This window comes from Rhinolophus sinicus, linkage group LG06, assembly GCF_036562045.2.
Source record: "Rhinolophus sinicus isolate RSC01 linkage group LG06, ASM3656204v1, whole genome shotgun sequence".
Taxonomy (NCBI): domain Eukaryota; kingdom Metazoa; phylum Chordata; class Mammalia; order Chiroptera; family Rhinolophidae; genus Rhinolophus; species Rhinolophus sinicus.
The window spans coordinates 104046000-104062372 of NC_133756.1; the positions used below are offsets into that span (position 1 = coordinate 104046000).

Genomic DNA, 16373 nt, shown 5'->3' on the forward strand with positions numbered 1-16373 from the left:
TAAGGGTGGCTCACCGAACCTAAACTCTTTGTACAAGCAATGTGGCTTATAATGAATATCAGTTTTCTCTTGGGAGTCTGGAATGTTGGTACGTGCTAAGCAGAGGGTGTTTATGTGACTGATGTTCAGATAAAAGGCTCAGGCAGGATTCTCTGGTAGATAACATTTCATGCTCATTATCACAACTTGTTGCTGGAATAATTGTTCCCTGTGTGACTCACTAGGAGAGGTCTCTTGGAAATTGGCACCAGTTTTCCTCCAGATTTCCCCCCTACTCCCTTTCAGTTTACCAATTTTACTTTATTTCCTTTTCTCTGCTCTGTCCAGTTTTCTTTTAAGCCCTTCAAATAAGCTTTTCATACCTGACATCACATTTTTCATTTCAACATTTCCATTTTTATACGTTCCCATAGTTTTGACTTCTACACTAAAATTACCCATCACACACTGTCCACCTTTTCCACTACATCCTCTGACGTATTTTTCACAGTGATTTTTAAGTCCTTATTTTCTGATTCCAACATTTGCCCCATCTCTGTGTCTTCTATCGATGATATTTCTATTGTCCATATGTCACATGTTCTTTCCACTTTGCATGTCTCATAATTTGTTTTTTATTGTACACCAGCCACGTTGTGAAAAGAATAGTCAAAACTGAAGTAGAATACATTTATCCCCAGGAAAGGGCACACCCATTGTGTCAGGCTTCTTGTGTGTGGTGGGGGGAGTCTGCCTCCATCTAATTTGCAGTTACCTGGGTCTAGCCTTTATTGCAGCTTCAGTTAGAGTCTGTTCAACAGTAGCTTCAAACATTCTGAAAGCAGGAACAGGACATTCTCTTGATTAAGCCACCTGCTCTGTGGTACTCTTTTATGGCAGGCCTAACAAACTAATACAGATGGAGAGGAAGTTTGCAAGGTGGTAACTTTGACTGAATTGTCCAGAGTCAAGGAGACAGGATGCATAGAGTTCCCACACTATTGTAGCAAAACAGTCTTTATTCAAAATCATGGCCTGCAGTGTGAGGTCATTCCCTGCCAGTATGAACATGGCCCAATGTCCTGGGATTTCCCCATGCCCCATCATTCTCTCGGCTCCTGGTTCATCCAAAGCCTATGGAAACAAAAACAGGTCCCAGTTAGTGGACTATCAGTGCTGAGCTCTGGCAAACCAAGAAACTGAAGGGAGCTTTTGTTCCTTTAATCCATATTGATTGAGTCACTCAGCTCAAAGCGAGGGATGATGGAAACAGACAGGGGACACCCTGTTGCCTCCAAGTCAGAAGAGAAGGGCAAATCCCTGTAGCTGGCAGAGAGGACAGAAAGCAAGTGTACGCCTGACCCAGTCAGCTCAGGCTCTGCCCAGAGCCAGGAAACCAGCCGCAGATCAAGGGAAGAAAGCCTCACGTCTCTGGGGTATCTCTTAGATTGAGGTCTGAACTGGGAGGTCTCCCGGGGAAGGACTCTTCACATCCAGCAACTGGATACCAACGTGTCAGATGCAACCAGGGTTGGAATACCTACATTCCTAATAGTTTGGTCAGGAAACTCCAGGGTCAGTTCAGATTCCCAGGCCCTTCCCCAGATTTCCACAATGGAAGCCTTCTTGGTGGAGCCCAGAGCATTTGCATGTGTCACAAGCTCCCGGGTGACAAGGTGACTAAGCACAGCACCTGGTCTAATTCCTAATTACAAGGGAATGGACAGCATCTAGCATAAGGCTGACAGGTCAGCATCTGGGCTCGTTCTTCCAGAAAGCAGCCAGCTGCCTACGGAAACTTTTCTCTCTGTCTGGAGCCCGAGGCACCTTAAGTGCTTGGGATACTCACCCCACTCTAGCTGTGCTTGCCACACATTCTAAGGTGTATGTGTGGGGGTGTGAGCCAAGTGCGGTGCTGCGGTCAGACAGACTTGGTCTCCTCACCTAGCTTTGACCTCAACAGCTCTGTGAACTCAGGAAATCATTTCATTTCTTTGAGTCTCAGTTTCTCACTATAAATGTGGACATTGATATTTTCTCAAGGAGTTTTGTAAGGATTAAATGAGATAATGCCTACCAAGCACTTACCACAGTGCCTGATACAAAGCAAACACCCAATAAATGTTAGCTGATATTATCCGTTAACAGACTATGACTTCCCAGAGGGTAGGCAACATGCTTTTTGTTTCTCCTGGAACCTGGATCTGGCACTCAATTAATGTTTGTGACATTAAAGAAGGAGGATAACTCTGTTGGTACTAAGACCTGAGATGTCTAAAAATAAAAAGCCCATAAACACACTAGCCGTAAGAAAGGAATTGGGGTGGACCTGCCCTTCTCCCCACTTCCACACATACCTTTCTCTTCCCTCACCTTCCTGTTTTTGTGTGTGATTTCTTCTCTCCTTCAAGGTTATCTTTCATTTTATATGTTTGGAGTAATAATGAAAGCTAATGATTGTGTCAGAGGCATTGTGCTCAGTGCTTCATCTGAATTATCCCAATGAACCCGTACAATATCCCGGGGAGACACCTGCAGGAGCTCCATTTTAAGGTGAGTAATTGAAGAATACAGAGGCTAGGGGACTTCCCCGAGTCACACAACTTGAACTTGGTAGGACCAGGAAAGGAAGCCAGGCAGACTGTGCTGCAGGCGCCTGAGGGGTGTGTGTGTGTGTGTGTGTGTGTGTGTGTGTGTGTGTGCCTGTGTGTATGTATAGGGAAGGTCAGTGGGGGAGAGGGTAGACTGCTTGCCCTCTGCACCCACCCAATCCAACCCCCTGAGGCCCCTGCAGAGCTACCCACCTTCCAGTACCGCAGAGCTTGATCTTTCATCTTTGCTAACAGGAAAATATCCATTCCTGCCACTCCTCAAGGGTAAGAGAGAAAGCAGCAAGGAGGCCAAAGTGGGAGGATGAGAGGGCAGCGCATAGGAAGGAAGGCCTCTTCTGCTCCAGGCCTTTCCTCGTTTTGTCGCTTCTTTGGTCCTTGTGTGTACCAAGCCCCCCCATGCACCACTGAGAGAGTGTCTGCCAGGTCCAGTGCTGTGCTCACTTGGACATGGCCCCCAATACCTGTCAGCATCCCCCAACCAGCCTAAACCAAGTGTGCAGACAGGCTTTCTGTCCACAGGATAAAGTTCTACAAGTCGTATGTGGTCATACAAACAGGACGATGTGGACTAGCAAGGTGCCTGATATCACCCTTGGAACAAATTCACTCCTATCATTTCGTGAGTTTGTCACCCAGCTGGGGTGCGTCAGAGCCAGCCTAGAGAGCATCTGCTTAGATGGGGTGCTGGGCATTAAGAACAGGTAGAGCTTGCCCCTGCTTCCCCTCAGCATGGCTGCCCTTGGAAGTGGCCTCAAAGCAGAGCCGTGGGTTCCAGAGGGACAAGACAATCTTCTTGTATTCCCTACGGAAGTTCTGGTTCAGGAGCCCGTAGATGATGGCATTAAGGCAGCTGTTGAAGTAAGCCAAGAAGTAGCTTATCACAAAAAGCCCCTTGGGGACCCGGGGAGCCATTTCTTCTGGGTTGATGGCCACAGCGAGGCCGATGCCGTTCAGTGGAGCCCAGCAGATGGCAAAGATCACAAACACCACGAACATGGTGAGGAAGCCCCGGATGTCACTGGGCCTCAGGTGCAGCAGCGTGCTCTCCGATGTGGCCTTCCGACGGGCCTGGGACACCAGCACCCAGATGCACAGGTAACAGTAGGACACGATGGCCATGGGGAGGAGGGAGTGGATGACCACCACGGCCGCTGTGTACGGGGCGCTGGCCGTCTGGATGAAGGTGCAGGAGAAGATGCGTGGGTCATACTCGAGGGACCCCATGAAGAAGTTGGGCACCAGGGCCAAAACTGTGAGGAGCCAGATGAGGCAGATGTAGACGGGCGTGTGCCAGGGCTGGCAGAGCCGGTGGTAGGCCACGCTGTGGCAGATGTAGCAGTAGCGGTTAATGGCAATGGCAGTGATGTTGAAGACAGAGCCGATGACGCTCAGGCCCATCACCAAGGCGCTGGCCTTGCAGTGCATCTCCCCCAGGGCCCAGCCGTCATGGAAGATGGCCACGAGGATTAGCGGATAGGGGTAGAAGGCGACCATCAGGTCAGCCAACGCCAGACTCACCAAGAACCAGTTACCTGGAACAGGAAACAGGAAGCGAGAGTCAGCACGAGACTCCACGATTTCTACTCTGTAAAATATGCTAGTGTTTGTTCAGTTACTTAAAAATAACTTGAGTTACTGTTGGTGTTGGGATTGGAAACCAAGTGGCTTGGAGAGACAAAAGTTTAGGGCTCCAACTGCATCTCTGCTACTCACTAACTGTGTGACTGAAGCAAGTTCCTCAGGCTCTCTGAGCCTCATTCCGCTCATTTGTAACATGGGGTTAATGATGCCTCCTTTATACTGTAGCTGTGAGAATTGAATAATGATTCAAAGTGCTTGGGGACACAGTGGGTGCTCACAAATGGTATTCTTTTCATGATAGGCACAGATGCTCTGTGGTTTTGCATCATTTAAACTCAGGCAAGGATTCTGGGGAGAAGAAGCTGAAAATCAGAAATCTGGATTCACCATCACTACTCCCCCTTCATACGCCCACCTGCCCGCATCTCTCTCTGACAGTTTGCTCTTGCATCTTCTCAGCACTGGTTAACAGGCTACTTTCCAAGTGTCTTTAACTCATTTTCCTAAATGTGAGTTGCATTTTGCAGGTGGGATGGAAGAAAGGTTCTGAGCGTGGGAACCATGTGTTCTGGTATTCCCATTTTCCCTGTCTGGGGCCTAAATGCAGCCACGTTGTCATGTTGGCAGGCACGTGGTGTGGTGGCTCAGAGACCAGTCCTGTTGAGAGGGGAGGGACTGTGGGCGCTTCCCATCTGACAGCTTCCAGGGCCTCCTATCTTGGCCTGCACATGCCCCGGCTTCCTGAACTGCCTCCCTCCTCTGAATAGAATAATCTCCACAGGAAGAGCCTCAGGAAACCACAACAACCTTCGATCAGTCTGCTTCAGGGATATTCTGGGCCAGAGTCCTAAGTAGGAGATAGGACTTAATCCAAAAGAACACAGTCTCTGTTCCTAAAGCGCTTGCATTCTAAAACCAACACCGACTCATGAATAAAGCACCAAGAACTTAAAAGTGTGGGCAACATGAAGTTTAAGGCATGCCATTTGTTTCATTCACAAGGGTACTTTTTGAGCACCTACTGTATGCTCAGAAGACAGTCTCCCACAGCAGAGGCTTCAGGGACCCAGTGGGTGCTGGATATAGTGTTTCAAATATTCTGTCACATGGTAGGTGCAGGCTGCCAGCCTTAGAGTAGCTGGATGCAGAGGGCAGATGGAATGGATTTGCAGGAGGGACTATCCAAAGAGGCAAGGACACTGACACTCCACTGCTTCTGCCACCATGCTTCTGTTCTGCATGTCAGAGTCTGATGTAGCCACCCCAGGAGTCCAGAGGGTTAGGCAGATGAAAGGGTCCAAAAGCACAGTAATCAGAGAGGCTTGGCTGTGATCTACATTGAAGGAGGTTCAAAAAAAAGCGGCTCAGAGCCACCCAGCTGGCAGTTTCCCTGAGTTAGACCTCTGAGCGAAGCAGACTCCAAACTTGACGTTATAACCTCACAAAGTAGAGTAAGGGCTGCCTCCAGCCCTCCCTTGTCCTGACACACATTGTCACCTCAATCTCAAGGGAGATTCCATGGGAAATGGTCCATGTGCCCTTGGGGACCTAGAAGATCCACAGGCAGCCTTCCTGAAGTGCCTATTTTGGCCTTTGGGGTCAACCCACTCAGAACCAACAGGAAAGAAATCTCTTAGCTCCCTGGGAGTTCTCAGGACCTAACTATTTCTGAGTCCAGAGCTAGGTTAGGGCCCAAGAGAGACAGGATATTAACTGAATAGAAAGAGATTCTTTGAAAAATTAGAGTGCAAGATAGTGAGCTTCCCGGTTCTCCAGACGGTCAAGTAGAGGTTGATGGTAAAGCAGACTTTGGGCTCAGCTTGACTGCTAGATCCCTCCCAGTCTACTATTTTAGGGAATCTACCTACTTAATGGGATAAAGGCCCTTTGGGTTCTTTCTGGTTGGTAATGCAAGGCAAGAAACGCACATCTGAGGACTTGCTTGGGATGGGGTTGAGGGGGCGGGGGGAGGTCTCCTGCTTCTCCATTTAATTCCCAGCCTTGTTTGCTTTTACCATTGGTGAATTTCTGTCTCTGACTCCCCTACTCAGATCTCCCTTGGTCCCAAGAGAACGAGGGATTTCCTCTCTCAAAATTCTTGTTTTTAGCTGAATCAGGAGCCCTTGTCGCTTCCCAGAATTTTAAGAGTACATTTGACAGTTAGAGGTGGAGCTGGGAGGTGGAGTGATCTAGGGTAATACCTGTTCGGCCACTTCTGGCCTCGGAAACTTGGGCAACTTACTGAACTTCTTTCTCCGTGACTATTCCTTTGTCAGTCCCCTCCTTGCCTTTTGGAGCCCTCCTTCCCCCTCCTCACACACACCTACATGGCTGTTTCTGTGAAGAATATCCACTTCTTTCCAACACAGGAATTTGGTCTCTGCCAGCCCGCTAAGCGGCAAACAAGCTTTTTGGCACATGCAAGTACGTGGGGAGAAAGTCAAGAGCTGCTGGGAGCCTGTGCCAGCTCATCCAGCTGTTTCCCCAGGAAAGTGAGTCAAGCTCTGCAGTGTTAATGTGGCTTATCTCCTAATAATGCCCCAGAGGCTGGCAAACAGCTTGCAAATAGTAGGAAGAACACATTCAACGCCACGTGGAAAGTGATTCAATTACTCTCCCCTATTACTCCGGTTGTTCTTAAACGGCTGAAATCAACCAGTTCCTGCTGTAGAGTCATCTGTCCGGATGTAGTACTGTCTCCTGGATTTCTTGCCACAACTCCAAATTAGGTGAATAAAATTCTTGTTTTGTTTCCCATCTGTAAGAAGCCAGGTCCTATCTGGATGATAGTTGAGGAAAGATCCAGTTCTCTATCCATTTCTTCCCCAGACAGGTGAGAAATCAAATAGGACACAAGCAGCATGGCTCATCACCCATGAACAAGATCCTAATGAATATTTATATCACAGTCCTGGTGTGACTTATACCCATCTGCCTCAATCAGGACTGGGCTTATACGTGGAGATGGACTTCAACAACAGGGTTTTGTTCACTAATATAGAATTCCCTTCCATATTCATATGCAAACCATCACACACCAACCCTCACAGTCCCCTCCCTTCTCACTTCCTTGCTCCTTCTTTTTGGGAAATCTATTTCTTAATGAGAATCTGGTGATCTGGGAACGAGCTAGCAAGTGTTGAGCTATCTAGTCTTCATCAGCTAGGAGAATTCTGGAAGATAAGCTACCTCCAATCCCTTGCCTCTCTTCCCTGCGCCCCCCTGCATGCCCAGAAGAGGAGTGTGTTGGATTGAAATTGTCCCTAGTCATTGAGCTACAATAGGCAATGGAAAAATAGATAGCCATTGAGTCGTTTACTCAATAAATATTGCTACGTAAAATTTACTAGGTACTGGCTGGCCTGCCTATGCCGGGTCTGAGGGAAGTGTGGGAACAAGACAGACACAGTCCCTCCCCTTCCAAAGCTCAAGGTTTCATAGAGGAGACAATTAAATAAAAACAAGATGTGAGGGTGATGATAGAGAAAGCAACTGATGATCCATCATTTCTAACAGTTAAACTTCCTGTACCTTTAGTTTTACTTCCATCCTCCACCTGTTCAAACTTATAACACATTTATTGAGTGCCTACCACATTCTAATACAGTAGGGCAGAGTGATGGATGAAAGACATGGCCCCTGCTACTGAGATGTCAACAGTGCTGTTGGGGGAACAGACACAGAAACAGTGGCCCTTCAGCGTGGTGAGAGCTGGAAGGAAGGGCAGCTCAAAGGAGATGGTAGGGACAGTGGCCTGGGGCTGGGGGCAGTGGCGGGGGATGGGGCTGCTCAGGCAGGACAATTCATTCACCAAGGGGTCAGACAAAATTATCAAGACCCTTGCAACAGGCTGCTTCCATCCCAGTAGCTGTCTCCCTCAAATAGGATCCTGTATGAGAAAGGGAATAAGAAATAACAATAATCTCCAAATGAATGTGAGATATTTTTAATAGTTATTTTCTGAGGATAAGCATTGGAAATTACTGTGAACAGGTCATTTATTAAAAACTTGATTTCCTTATAGCTACTAAAACAATGACTTTTATATTAGCATAAACTCCTAATTCGACTCCCAAATTCTTTGAAGGCAGAGATTGGCTTCCTCCAAACTCACATTACTCATAAAAATCCTAGAGTGTGTGGATGAATCATATGAGGGCTGAGTTGAAATCTAACTTTGCTTTAATTAAAGAAGAAAAGGATTGCTGAGCAAGCTAATAGTGTAAGCAAAACTATGATGGGGGGTATTTCAACCACTTAAGAGAAGAAAATATAGTTAAGAGCATAAGCATTCATTTAAAAAAAAAAAAACTACACCTATTACAAAGCAGTCTGCCATAACCATCAAAAGAGAGCACTTGGAGACTCTTATGGTGGCATTTGATTACCTTTATCTTAATTATACTTAATAATAACAATAAAACAACAATCGGCATAGTATCTTAAAGATTGTAATGTGCATTTGCATAAGTTGACTCAATTGTTTCTCACAAGAATTCTTTAAGGTCGACAGTGTAATTTCCATTTTATAGATCAAGAATCTAACACTCGGATTATGTGAATTGCCTATAGCCATACAGAGAAAGACTGGGAAAGAACAAGAACAGCAACGGGAGGAAACCAAGAAAAAAGAAATGTCAAGTGGATTAAGGGCAATGGTGTAGAGTTTCTTGGTCATCCTCAAAAGTGAGAGAGAAAGAACAGAAAAGCGCCCGTTTAACTTGGCAGTTAGGAGGTCAGCAGTGACATTAGCAAGGGCAAATTCTATTGAATGTTGGAGGATCAACTTTTGTACTGTATGTTGCTCTCTCAGCTTTACCTTCAAGGGAAGGTGAGAAATGGAATGGTATTCAGAAAGGGATGTCCTTTGATGGGGGATAGTGTAGGGTTTTTGTTTTGTTTTGTTTTTTGTTTTTCTTTTCTCTCTCTCTTTCTTTTAAATGAGAGAGACTTATACCTGGGACATAATAAGCACACAGTAATGCTAGCTATGATTTGTGATGGTTGTTTTTATATTATTAGTAGTTGCACAGAAAGAACAAGAAAGAAGCTCCCAACATTGGACTCGGATGCCTGTGGGATAAGCTGTGAGAAGTAGTGGTGGGCCAGGACATTGAAGAAGGTTGGAGTTTGTCTCTGGAGTGTAAATCCCCTAAGAACTGGGACTTTACTTCCCAATTGCCGAACTTTTACTCATTTAGCCACAAACACTTAAAATTTTAAGACCTAACAGCAGCATCAGTATCTTCTGAGTTTTGCCATATATCATGCTAAATACAGAATCCAACTTTCTGAAAAGAAGTCACTCAGATATGAAAGTCTTCATATCCCTGGACTGCTGAGAGCTGAATGGGAGGAATTAAAGAGGATTATTTATGAGCTTTCATGAGGATTTGGCTTAAGACGTAATTATGGGATTTGAAATGTGTTCATTTTTGTTTGGTGAAGAGATCATAAGGATTCAGAACCAAAATGTGAGGTTGGAAAGTTCAGGTGACCTCAGGGAGGGACTTCAAGGAAGCCCAGTTTGGTCTTCAGCTGATAAGCACTGTAAACCCCACAAGCTCAACAGGTCCAAAGCCACCTGTCACCGACTGGCATCTCCATGAGTGGTCGGCAATAAGATTAAGCCTTGAGGAAGTGGGAGCCACCTTACTCAGTAATGCCTGAAGGGCAGGGACTGTGAGTCTATTAAATATTTCCTCCATGCCTCTCAGGAGACTTTGTCCAGGGCCAGCCTATTTATTCATTCATTATTTATCTCCTCAATAAACAAGTGGGAGAAGAAGGGCAAGGAAAGGAGGCCACATGGCGTGTTCTGCTCTAATCGAACTGGGGATCCAAACACCTGCCAGGCTGAACATTCCCACCAAAAGCCTGCAATGCAACCCCCTGTCCAGGAGAAGAGGTGGGGCAGACTCTGTGTCACTGGGCACCTGGAGGACAGAGTGGACAGAGACCTGTGCTCAGCAAACACATCTTCCATGTTCTCCTGGGCAATCCCATTGTCAAACATTTTCTATCCTTCCTGCTCACACATCACCAAGATGTCCTAGAACTGGCCATGGGTCCACTTACTACCAATACCTCTGTGATAGCCTCTTTCACACAGTGGCAGCAAAGACTCCATTGTCAGTTAGCTCCTGGGAAGTTTGGGTCACTGTGCCTGTGGGACAGGAAGAACTGGTGCTGTGTGCTTTCCCCTCTGCTAATGGAGATTATTTCAACGTTACATACGGACATGTTTCTCTGGCTCTCTTCTGTGGCGGACTGCCTGGGTGGTGCTGGTAATGGCAGGAGGCTCACATTGTACAGACCACTTAAGGGGGCCAACTCCCTAAGGGGTCACCAGGGCACAATTCTAGGGAGCCAAAGCATCGCTGGAGCCTGCTGGCCACACAGCAGCAAGCAGGGAGCAGGCATACCTTTGTGCAGAGGGTTCCAGTCAGCTTTTGGGGACAAGACTCAGGTGTATGTTGGGCGTTTAGTGCTAAAAGCAATTCAGTTCCAGGAGAACCTTACAGAGTTCATGAGCAGTGCTGAGTACTGTGACTGGGGTCTACCCCACCTCCTGAAGCTAAATTAATTCCTTTTGGTCCCACTGCTTTCCTCGTATCATGTCCATTTTCAATTTGTTTCAAAAGACGTATATTCAGTTTTTATTATGTACCTGACTCTGTGAACAGAAATGGAATAAAAGTCTCGTTGTCCGTGAGTTCATAGTCCCGTGGGGAGAGTGAAACATCAACCACACTACAGTAATGGGAGAGCACAGGAAAGCCCGAGGAGAAAGACAGCAAGTGTTCCTTTCATGGTACTAAGAAACATCACCAACCCCTTAGGGGAGTTGAGGAAGGTGTTTGAAGGCGGGATTCACCAGCAGAAAAGAGTCAGGGACCATCCCAAGATGAAGGAAGTGTATCAGAGAGCATGGACTGAGTGGGAATGGCGGCAGCTCCCTGCTCTGGAGTTGGACATGGGTCTGTAGATGGAGGGCAGGGATGACCCTGTGGCAGTGGTATCATCCACTGGACGAGGGAGAGGGAAAGCTGTCTGGAGACTATGGACATAGTTTGCTCAAGAGACAACCAGGGTGTAAATTGCAGTAAGAACAGGGAAGGCAGGAAAGAGGGAAATTGAGAAATACTTACTCTAAGGCAAAAATCATGAGGACTTGGGGAGTGAAGGAAAGAAGAATGACTCCCAGATATCAGGTGTCTGGGAGATGAAGACAGGAAGGAGATCCAAAAACTAGCATCGGGTAAGCCAAGGGAAGGAAAAGCCTCAGGAAGCAGTGGCCCTCAGTGTCACACACAGGACAAAGGGGCATTTCCGAGGAAGCGAGACCCCAGCAGACTGAGGAGGAACTGGGAAGCAATAAGGTGGTCAGTGGACGTAAACTGTTATATTGAGATATCTGGCTGAGAAGGGAAGGAAGTTAGAAGGAGACATAAAAATCAAGGACAGATTATTTTTTCTTTTAAACACTGGAGACCCCTGCGTGTATGTGCAAATGTGTGTGTGTGTGTGTGTGTGTGTGTGTGTGCACGTACACTAAAGGGAAAGAGGCAGAGGCTGAAAATACAGAAGAGAGAAAGAATCTTATGGAGGAAAGTTCCAGAAAAGCAGGGAGAGGAAGAGATTTTATAAATACGGGGATTAGTATTAGTGAGGTCTAGTGTGGCGTATGAGTGGCATTGGTGGGCATACGCAAAGTCCTCAGATGCCGTCAGAAGAGCCCAAGTGTGACAGGTCCCCCGGAAACACACACAGAGCAGATTTGAAATGCCAACCCAATGGTGCTATACAAGGCTCTGGGAATACAGCAAAGGGTGAATGCACACCTGGCCTTATTTTTTTAAGTTGAGTCAGTGCCCCAAATCTGTCTCCCACCTTCCCTCCACCCTGCCCTGTCTGCCTTTCTTTAGTGCCATCTCTGAAAAAATTAACGCAATGCATGCAGCAACAAAAGCAGCAGACAAGGTAGTCTCCCCGAGAAAAGGAAAATTACCCTGACCACTTACCTGCCATCAGGAACATCCCACAGAGAAACTGCGTTTGTAACAGTTAAGTAAAGGATTCTGATGCCTGCTAGGAAAGGTGTTATGACCTTAATATGGACTGTGTGTCTTGGTTATTGGAAATATACAAGGTCTGACAATTAAGTTCGCGAACTTGTTGCAATAATGTTGCTGACCTTTTTTGATATGAGAGGGTTATTCACTGTTATGAATTTGCGCCAAATGTACAAACAGTTAACCAACTTTGCTATTTGGAAGTGCTGAAAAGGCTGCATGAAAAAGGCAACCTGAACTTTTTGTCAATTCATGGCTCTTGCATCATCAGCTCACATGGCACTACTGTCTGTGAGGGAGTTTTTAGCCAGTAAACAAATAACTGAATGGGAACACCCTCCCTACTCAGCTTGTCTGGCTCCCAATGACTTATTTCTTTACCCAAAGATAAAGGAAATGTTGAAAGGAAGACACTTTGATGACATTCAGGACATCAAGGGTAATATGATGATAACTCTGATGGCCATTCCAGAAAAAGAGCTCCAAAATTGCTTTGAAGGGTGGACCAGGTGCTGGCGTCAGTGCATAGCTTCCCAAGGGGAGTACTTTAAAGGTGACCATAGTGACATTCAGCAATGAGGTATGTAGTACTTTTTCTAGGATGAGTTCGCGAACTTAATTGCCCTACCTTTGTAAGTGTTCTCATTGTCACTCCTATCTTCTTAATACCAGTGAATTAGGAACCAGATTTAATTGCAGAAAAATCTAAAATAAGTGTTTTTTTAAAATATCCAAACTCTTCAGTAAGAGAAGACCTGATTAATAGTGCAATGGGTGCTAACTATTCAGTTGGGTTTTTTAAGCACCTTTTGAAATCTCACTCTGACAATGTTATTTGTTTTAAATCAACAATGATTTTTCATGACTATCATCAATAAAGCCAATAGTCAAATAAAAACTGGTTAAATTGCATGACTGGAGCAGCCACCAAATGTGTCAGGAATCAATGTCATTTAGATATAGTGCTAAAATTATTTTCTGGTTCTGGGCTGTAGCAGACTCCGCAGGAGGTAGGGATGACAGAACAGAGGATGTGCCAACAATTTAACATGCTTATTACCTGCTCCAGCCATGCTCTCAAATCAGTACGGTTTCTGTGAGCCCTGCTAGGAGTGCAGAAGAGGCCAGCCCTTAGCAGGCTGATGGAGGGAAGAAGATGCTTGTCTGCCTCAGGCAAAAGGATGCAGCATCCACTGTCCTCAGCAACCTCCCCCACAGCAGGCAGCCCAAATTACTGAGCAGGGAGCCACAGCCCACCAGGCTTTCTCTAAACACCCAATTAGTCAGGAGGAGAAGTGGCCAGTGTCAGAGCCTGGAGGGCCCAGCACTGCCTCCTTGGGCAGGTAATGAAAGTTTTGGCTGCTGCAAAAGTATGATATGATTGATAATATTAAATATAGCTTTCTAATCATAACCTGCTCTTTCCTAATATATCCGCTTTTACTCAAAGGGCACAATAATATCTTGGAAATATACCAGATAATACTAGCCACCACTACTGAAATGACTGAGAAAGCTTATTTCATAATGTTGTTCCCCATATTATGGATAGAAGCTCACTTTTTTTGGGGTTGGGGGGAGGCCTGTTCTTTAGATAAAAATCCTAGAGTCATGGGTCCACACCAAATATATACACATAATATAAATAAATAACCATGTACTTAAAATGGCCATTCTGAATGGTCTAGCTCCTTAGAAAAGCATGTTTAAGCTAGATAATTGACTTTCTGCTGTTATCTTTTCATTTTAATTCCTCTAATTTTAGAGTTGCCCCTAAGGCCCAAACTGGGAAGTTATAAATTGACAAATAGGTCACTGAGCTTCTTCCCAAGCAGAAATAGGCAGCATTCTCCAATGACCCCTCAGGGACAGAGTTCAGATTTTGTTCGCTTGCAGACATGAGTGTAGGAAAATCGAAATGAGAGTGGATTGAAAGGGGGAAACTATTTTCAGGATTGCAGCACTATTTAACCAAATCATTGTTTTAATCTTCCGTTAATCCCACAAATTTCCTGTCTTCAGAAAAAAAACACACGTTATCTCAAAGCAATTTAGTTCAGTCCAAGCAGAGCCTGCAGATTTCGGCATTTGCCCTCTGTTGGTTGGAACTGGGTCTTCAGATGACTTGGAGATAAGTTTCTGACATAAAACCCACCAGAGTGCTTCCATTAATTCACTCATTGTTGCAGCAAATATTTTCTAAGCGCCTACTGCGTGAAGCAGTGCTTGGCAAGGGAGAGCGAGATGTGTTAAAAACCCTGAGATTTCTGTGGCCAGAAAGGGGCCGCCACCTGGACCAGCACAAATTGGAGCTCCATGCATAGTGACGGGTGTCCAACCGTGTGGGTTCCCACAGCTCCCGCGCCCTGCCAAAAAAAATTCGCAAGAAAAACTTTGCTCAATTCATGCTGGCATCGATGTACGGGGTGCGCCCTGTGTAATTGCAGCAGGCGGGCGCCAGATCCGCACGTCGGGGAAAGAGAGCAACTCACCCTAACTTTTGAGTTTAAGACCCAATTTGGAGACTATGTAAAGGGAAAAGAACGGAGAGCCCAGGACTAAAGAGGAACCAGACCGAGGGCTGCGGGGGTCAAAACCAGACGCCAGGGGACCGTCGGAACTCAGCAGCGGACTATTGCGCTCACCTGTGTTCCGCAGCTTGCGGTTCCTGCCCACCGAGAGGATGACCAGCAGGTTGCCCAGGACGTCCACCACGGTGGTGACGATGAGCACGGCGGCCAGCGCAGGTGCCACCCAGGGAGGCCGGGGGCTCCCGGAAGGCCGCGCACCGCCATCCCCTGGCAAGCCGGGGCTTTGCGTCCGCCCGCCAGGCTCACAGCAGTTGGAGGAGACGTTCTCCAGCATCGTGGACCTCAGTGCGCCCGCGCTCCAGCCACCGCGCCGCCCCTTCTCCCTGCAAGACTCGCAGTGCCGAGCTGGACGCTCCTGCCACCCCCTTCCTGGCCCAGGCCACGTGGGCTAGTGAGGAGGGAGCTAGAAGAGATAATTAATTAAGCCTGGACAGGGGGCGGAGAAAAATATAGAAACAAAAGGAGGACTTGGGGTGCAGGAATTGCCAAAAGGAGTGGGTACCTTAGCAGCTCGCTCAGGAGGAGCTGCGATAGCGCTGCTGGCGCTGCCACCCACAGGTGTCTGGTCTAGCTCAAGCCTCAGTTTCTGAGCTTACCGCCATGCCTGAGACCCCAGGTTTCCCCCCAGAAAAGCTGTGTCCAGGGACTCCCAGGTTTGTGAACTGGAGAAGGTGCTGGTGGTTGGGACATGCCCTTGTTAGAAGGCCAGAGTTTGAGGCCCCATGAAGCTGTGCAGCTCCAAAGAGAATGCAATCCCCAGAACATGGGGGCAGATCCCAGAGCAAAGCAGGGTAGAAGGCTACACTCTAGGCAGTTGCAAGGAGAAAGGTGAACTTATGCTATTTATTGAGCACTTGCTGTTTATTGGGGGAGACATTGATGATGTCGCTGCCCTTCCCTCTTTATAAAGCCAAGAGAATACTTTGATAGATTTATAAACATCTATTTAAACATGGTAATACTTAAACAGATATACTTGTATTGAGGTTATTTAATATGATTTTTGGAGGGGTGAGAACAAAAGGAAGAGTAAGATGTGATCATAGGAAAGAAGAAACTTCGATGCCCTTTATTTATTATACAGTGTTTGTGCATTCACTCTGATGATAACCAGAGCTCACCTCTTTGGAGGGCTAACTTTATTCCAAGCACTGTCCTGAGCACTTCTCACATCACTAGAATTGCTAAAATCCCAATGGTTGACAATCCTAAATTTGGTGAGGAGGTGAAGCGCCTGAACTCTCATCCATTGCTTTTGTGAGAATGCAACATGGCCCAGTCATTTTAAAGAGCTGTTTGGTAGTTTTTCATGGAGTTAAACAGTTAAACATAAACTATCCACGATCAGAAATGAAATGCAAATGAAATAAATGAAATATAGGTCCAAAAAGAGATTTGTGCAAGAACGCCTACAGCAATCTTGTTTATAGTAGCCCCACACTGGAAACAGCCCAAATGTCCATCAACAGATGAGTGGGTTAAACAAATTGTGGAATATTCATGCAACAGAATACTACTCAGCAATAAACACTACT

General features: G+C 46.4%; 1 protein-coding gene across 2 annotated transcripts; it reads right to left on the reverse strand.

Moving 5' to 3' along the window:
- Positions 1 to 215: 215 nt before the first annotated feature.
- Positions 216 to 15160, reverse strand: MTNR1B (melatonin receptor 1B). 2 transcript variants are annotated; one of them, XR_012497792.1, is made up of 3 exons: positions 14893 to 15160; positions 2784 to 4123; positions 216 to 1113 (listed from the first exon to the last, which is right to left on the reverse strand). XR_012497792.1 is itself a non-coding variant. In XM_019737511.2 (2 exons), the coding sequence occupies exons 1-2, from the start codon at positions 15110 to 15112 to the stop codon at positions 3264 to 3266; spliced, it is 1080 nt and encodes a 359-aa protein (XP_019593070.2). In that variant the 5' UTR covers positions 15113 to 15160; the 3' UTR covers positions 2699 to 3263. The 2 variants fall into 2 exon arrangements, 1 of the variants encoding a protein (XP_019593070.2); XM_019737511.2 differs by lacking the exon at positions 216 to 1113 and having other exon boundaries at positions 2699 to 4123.
- Positions 15161 to 16373: the final 1213 nt, after the last annotated feature.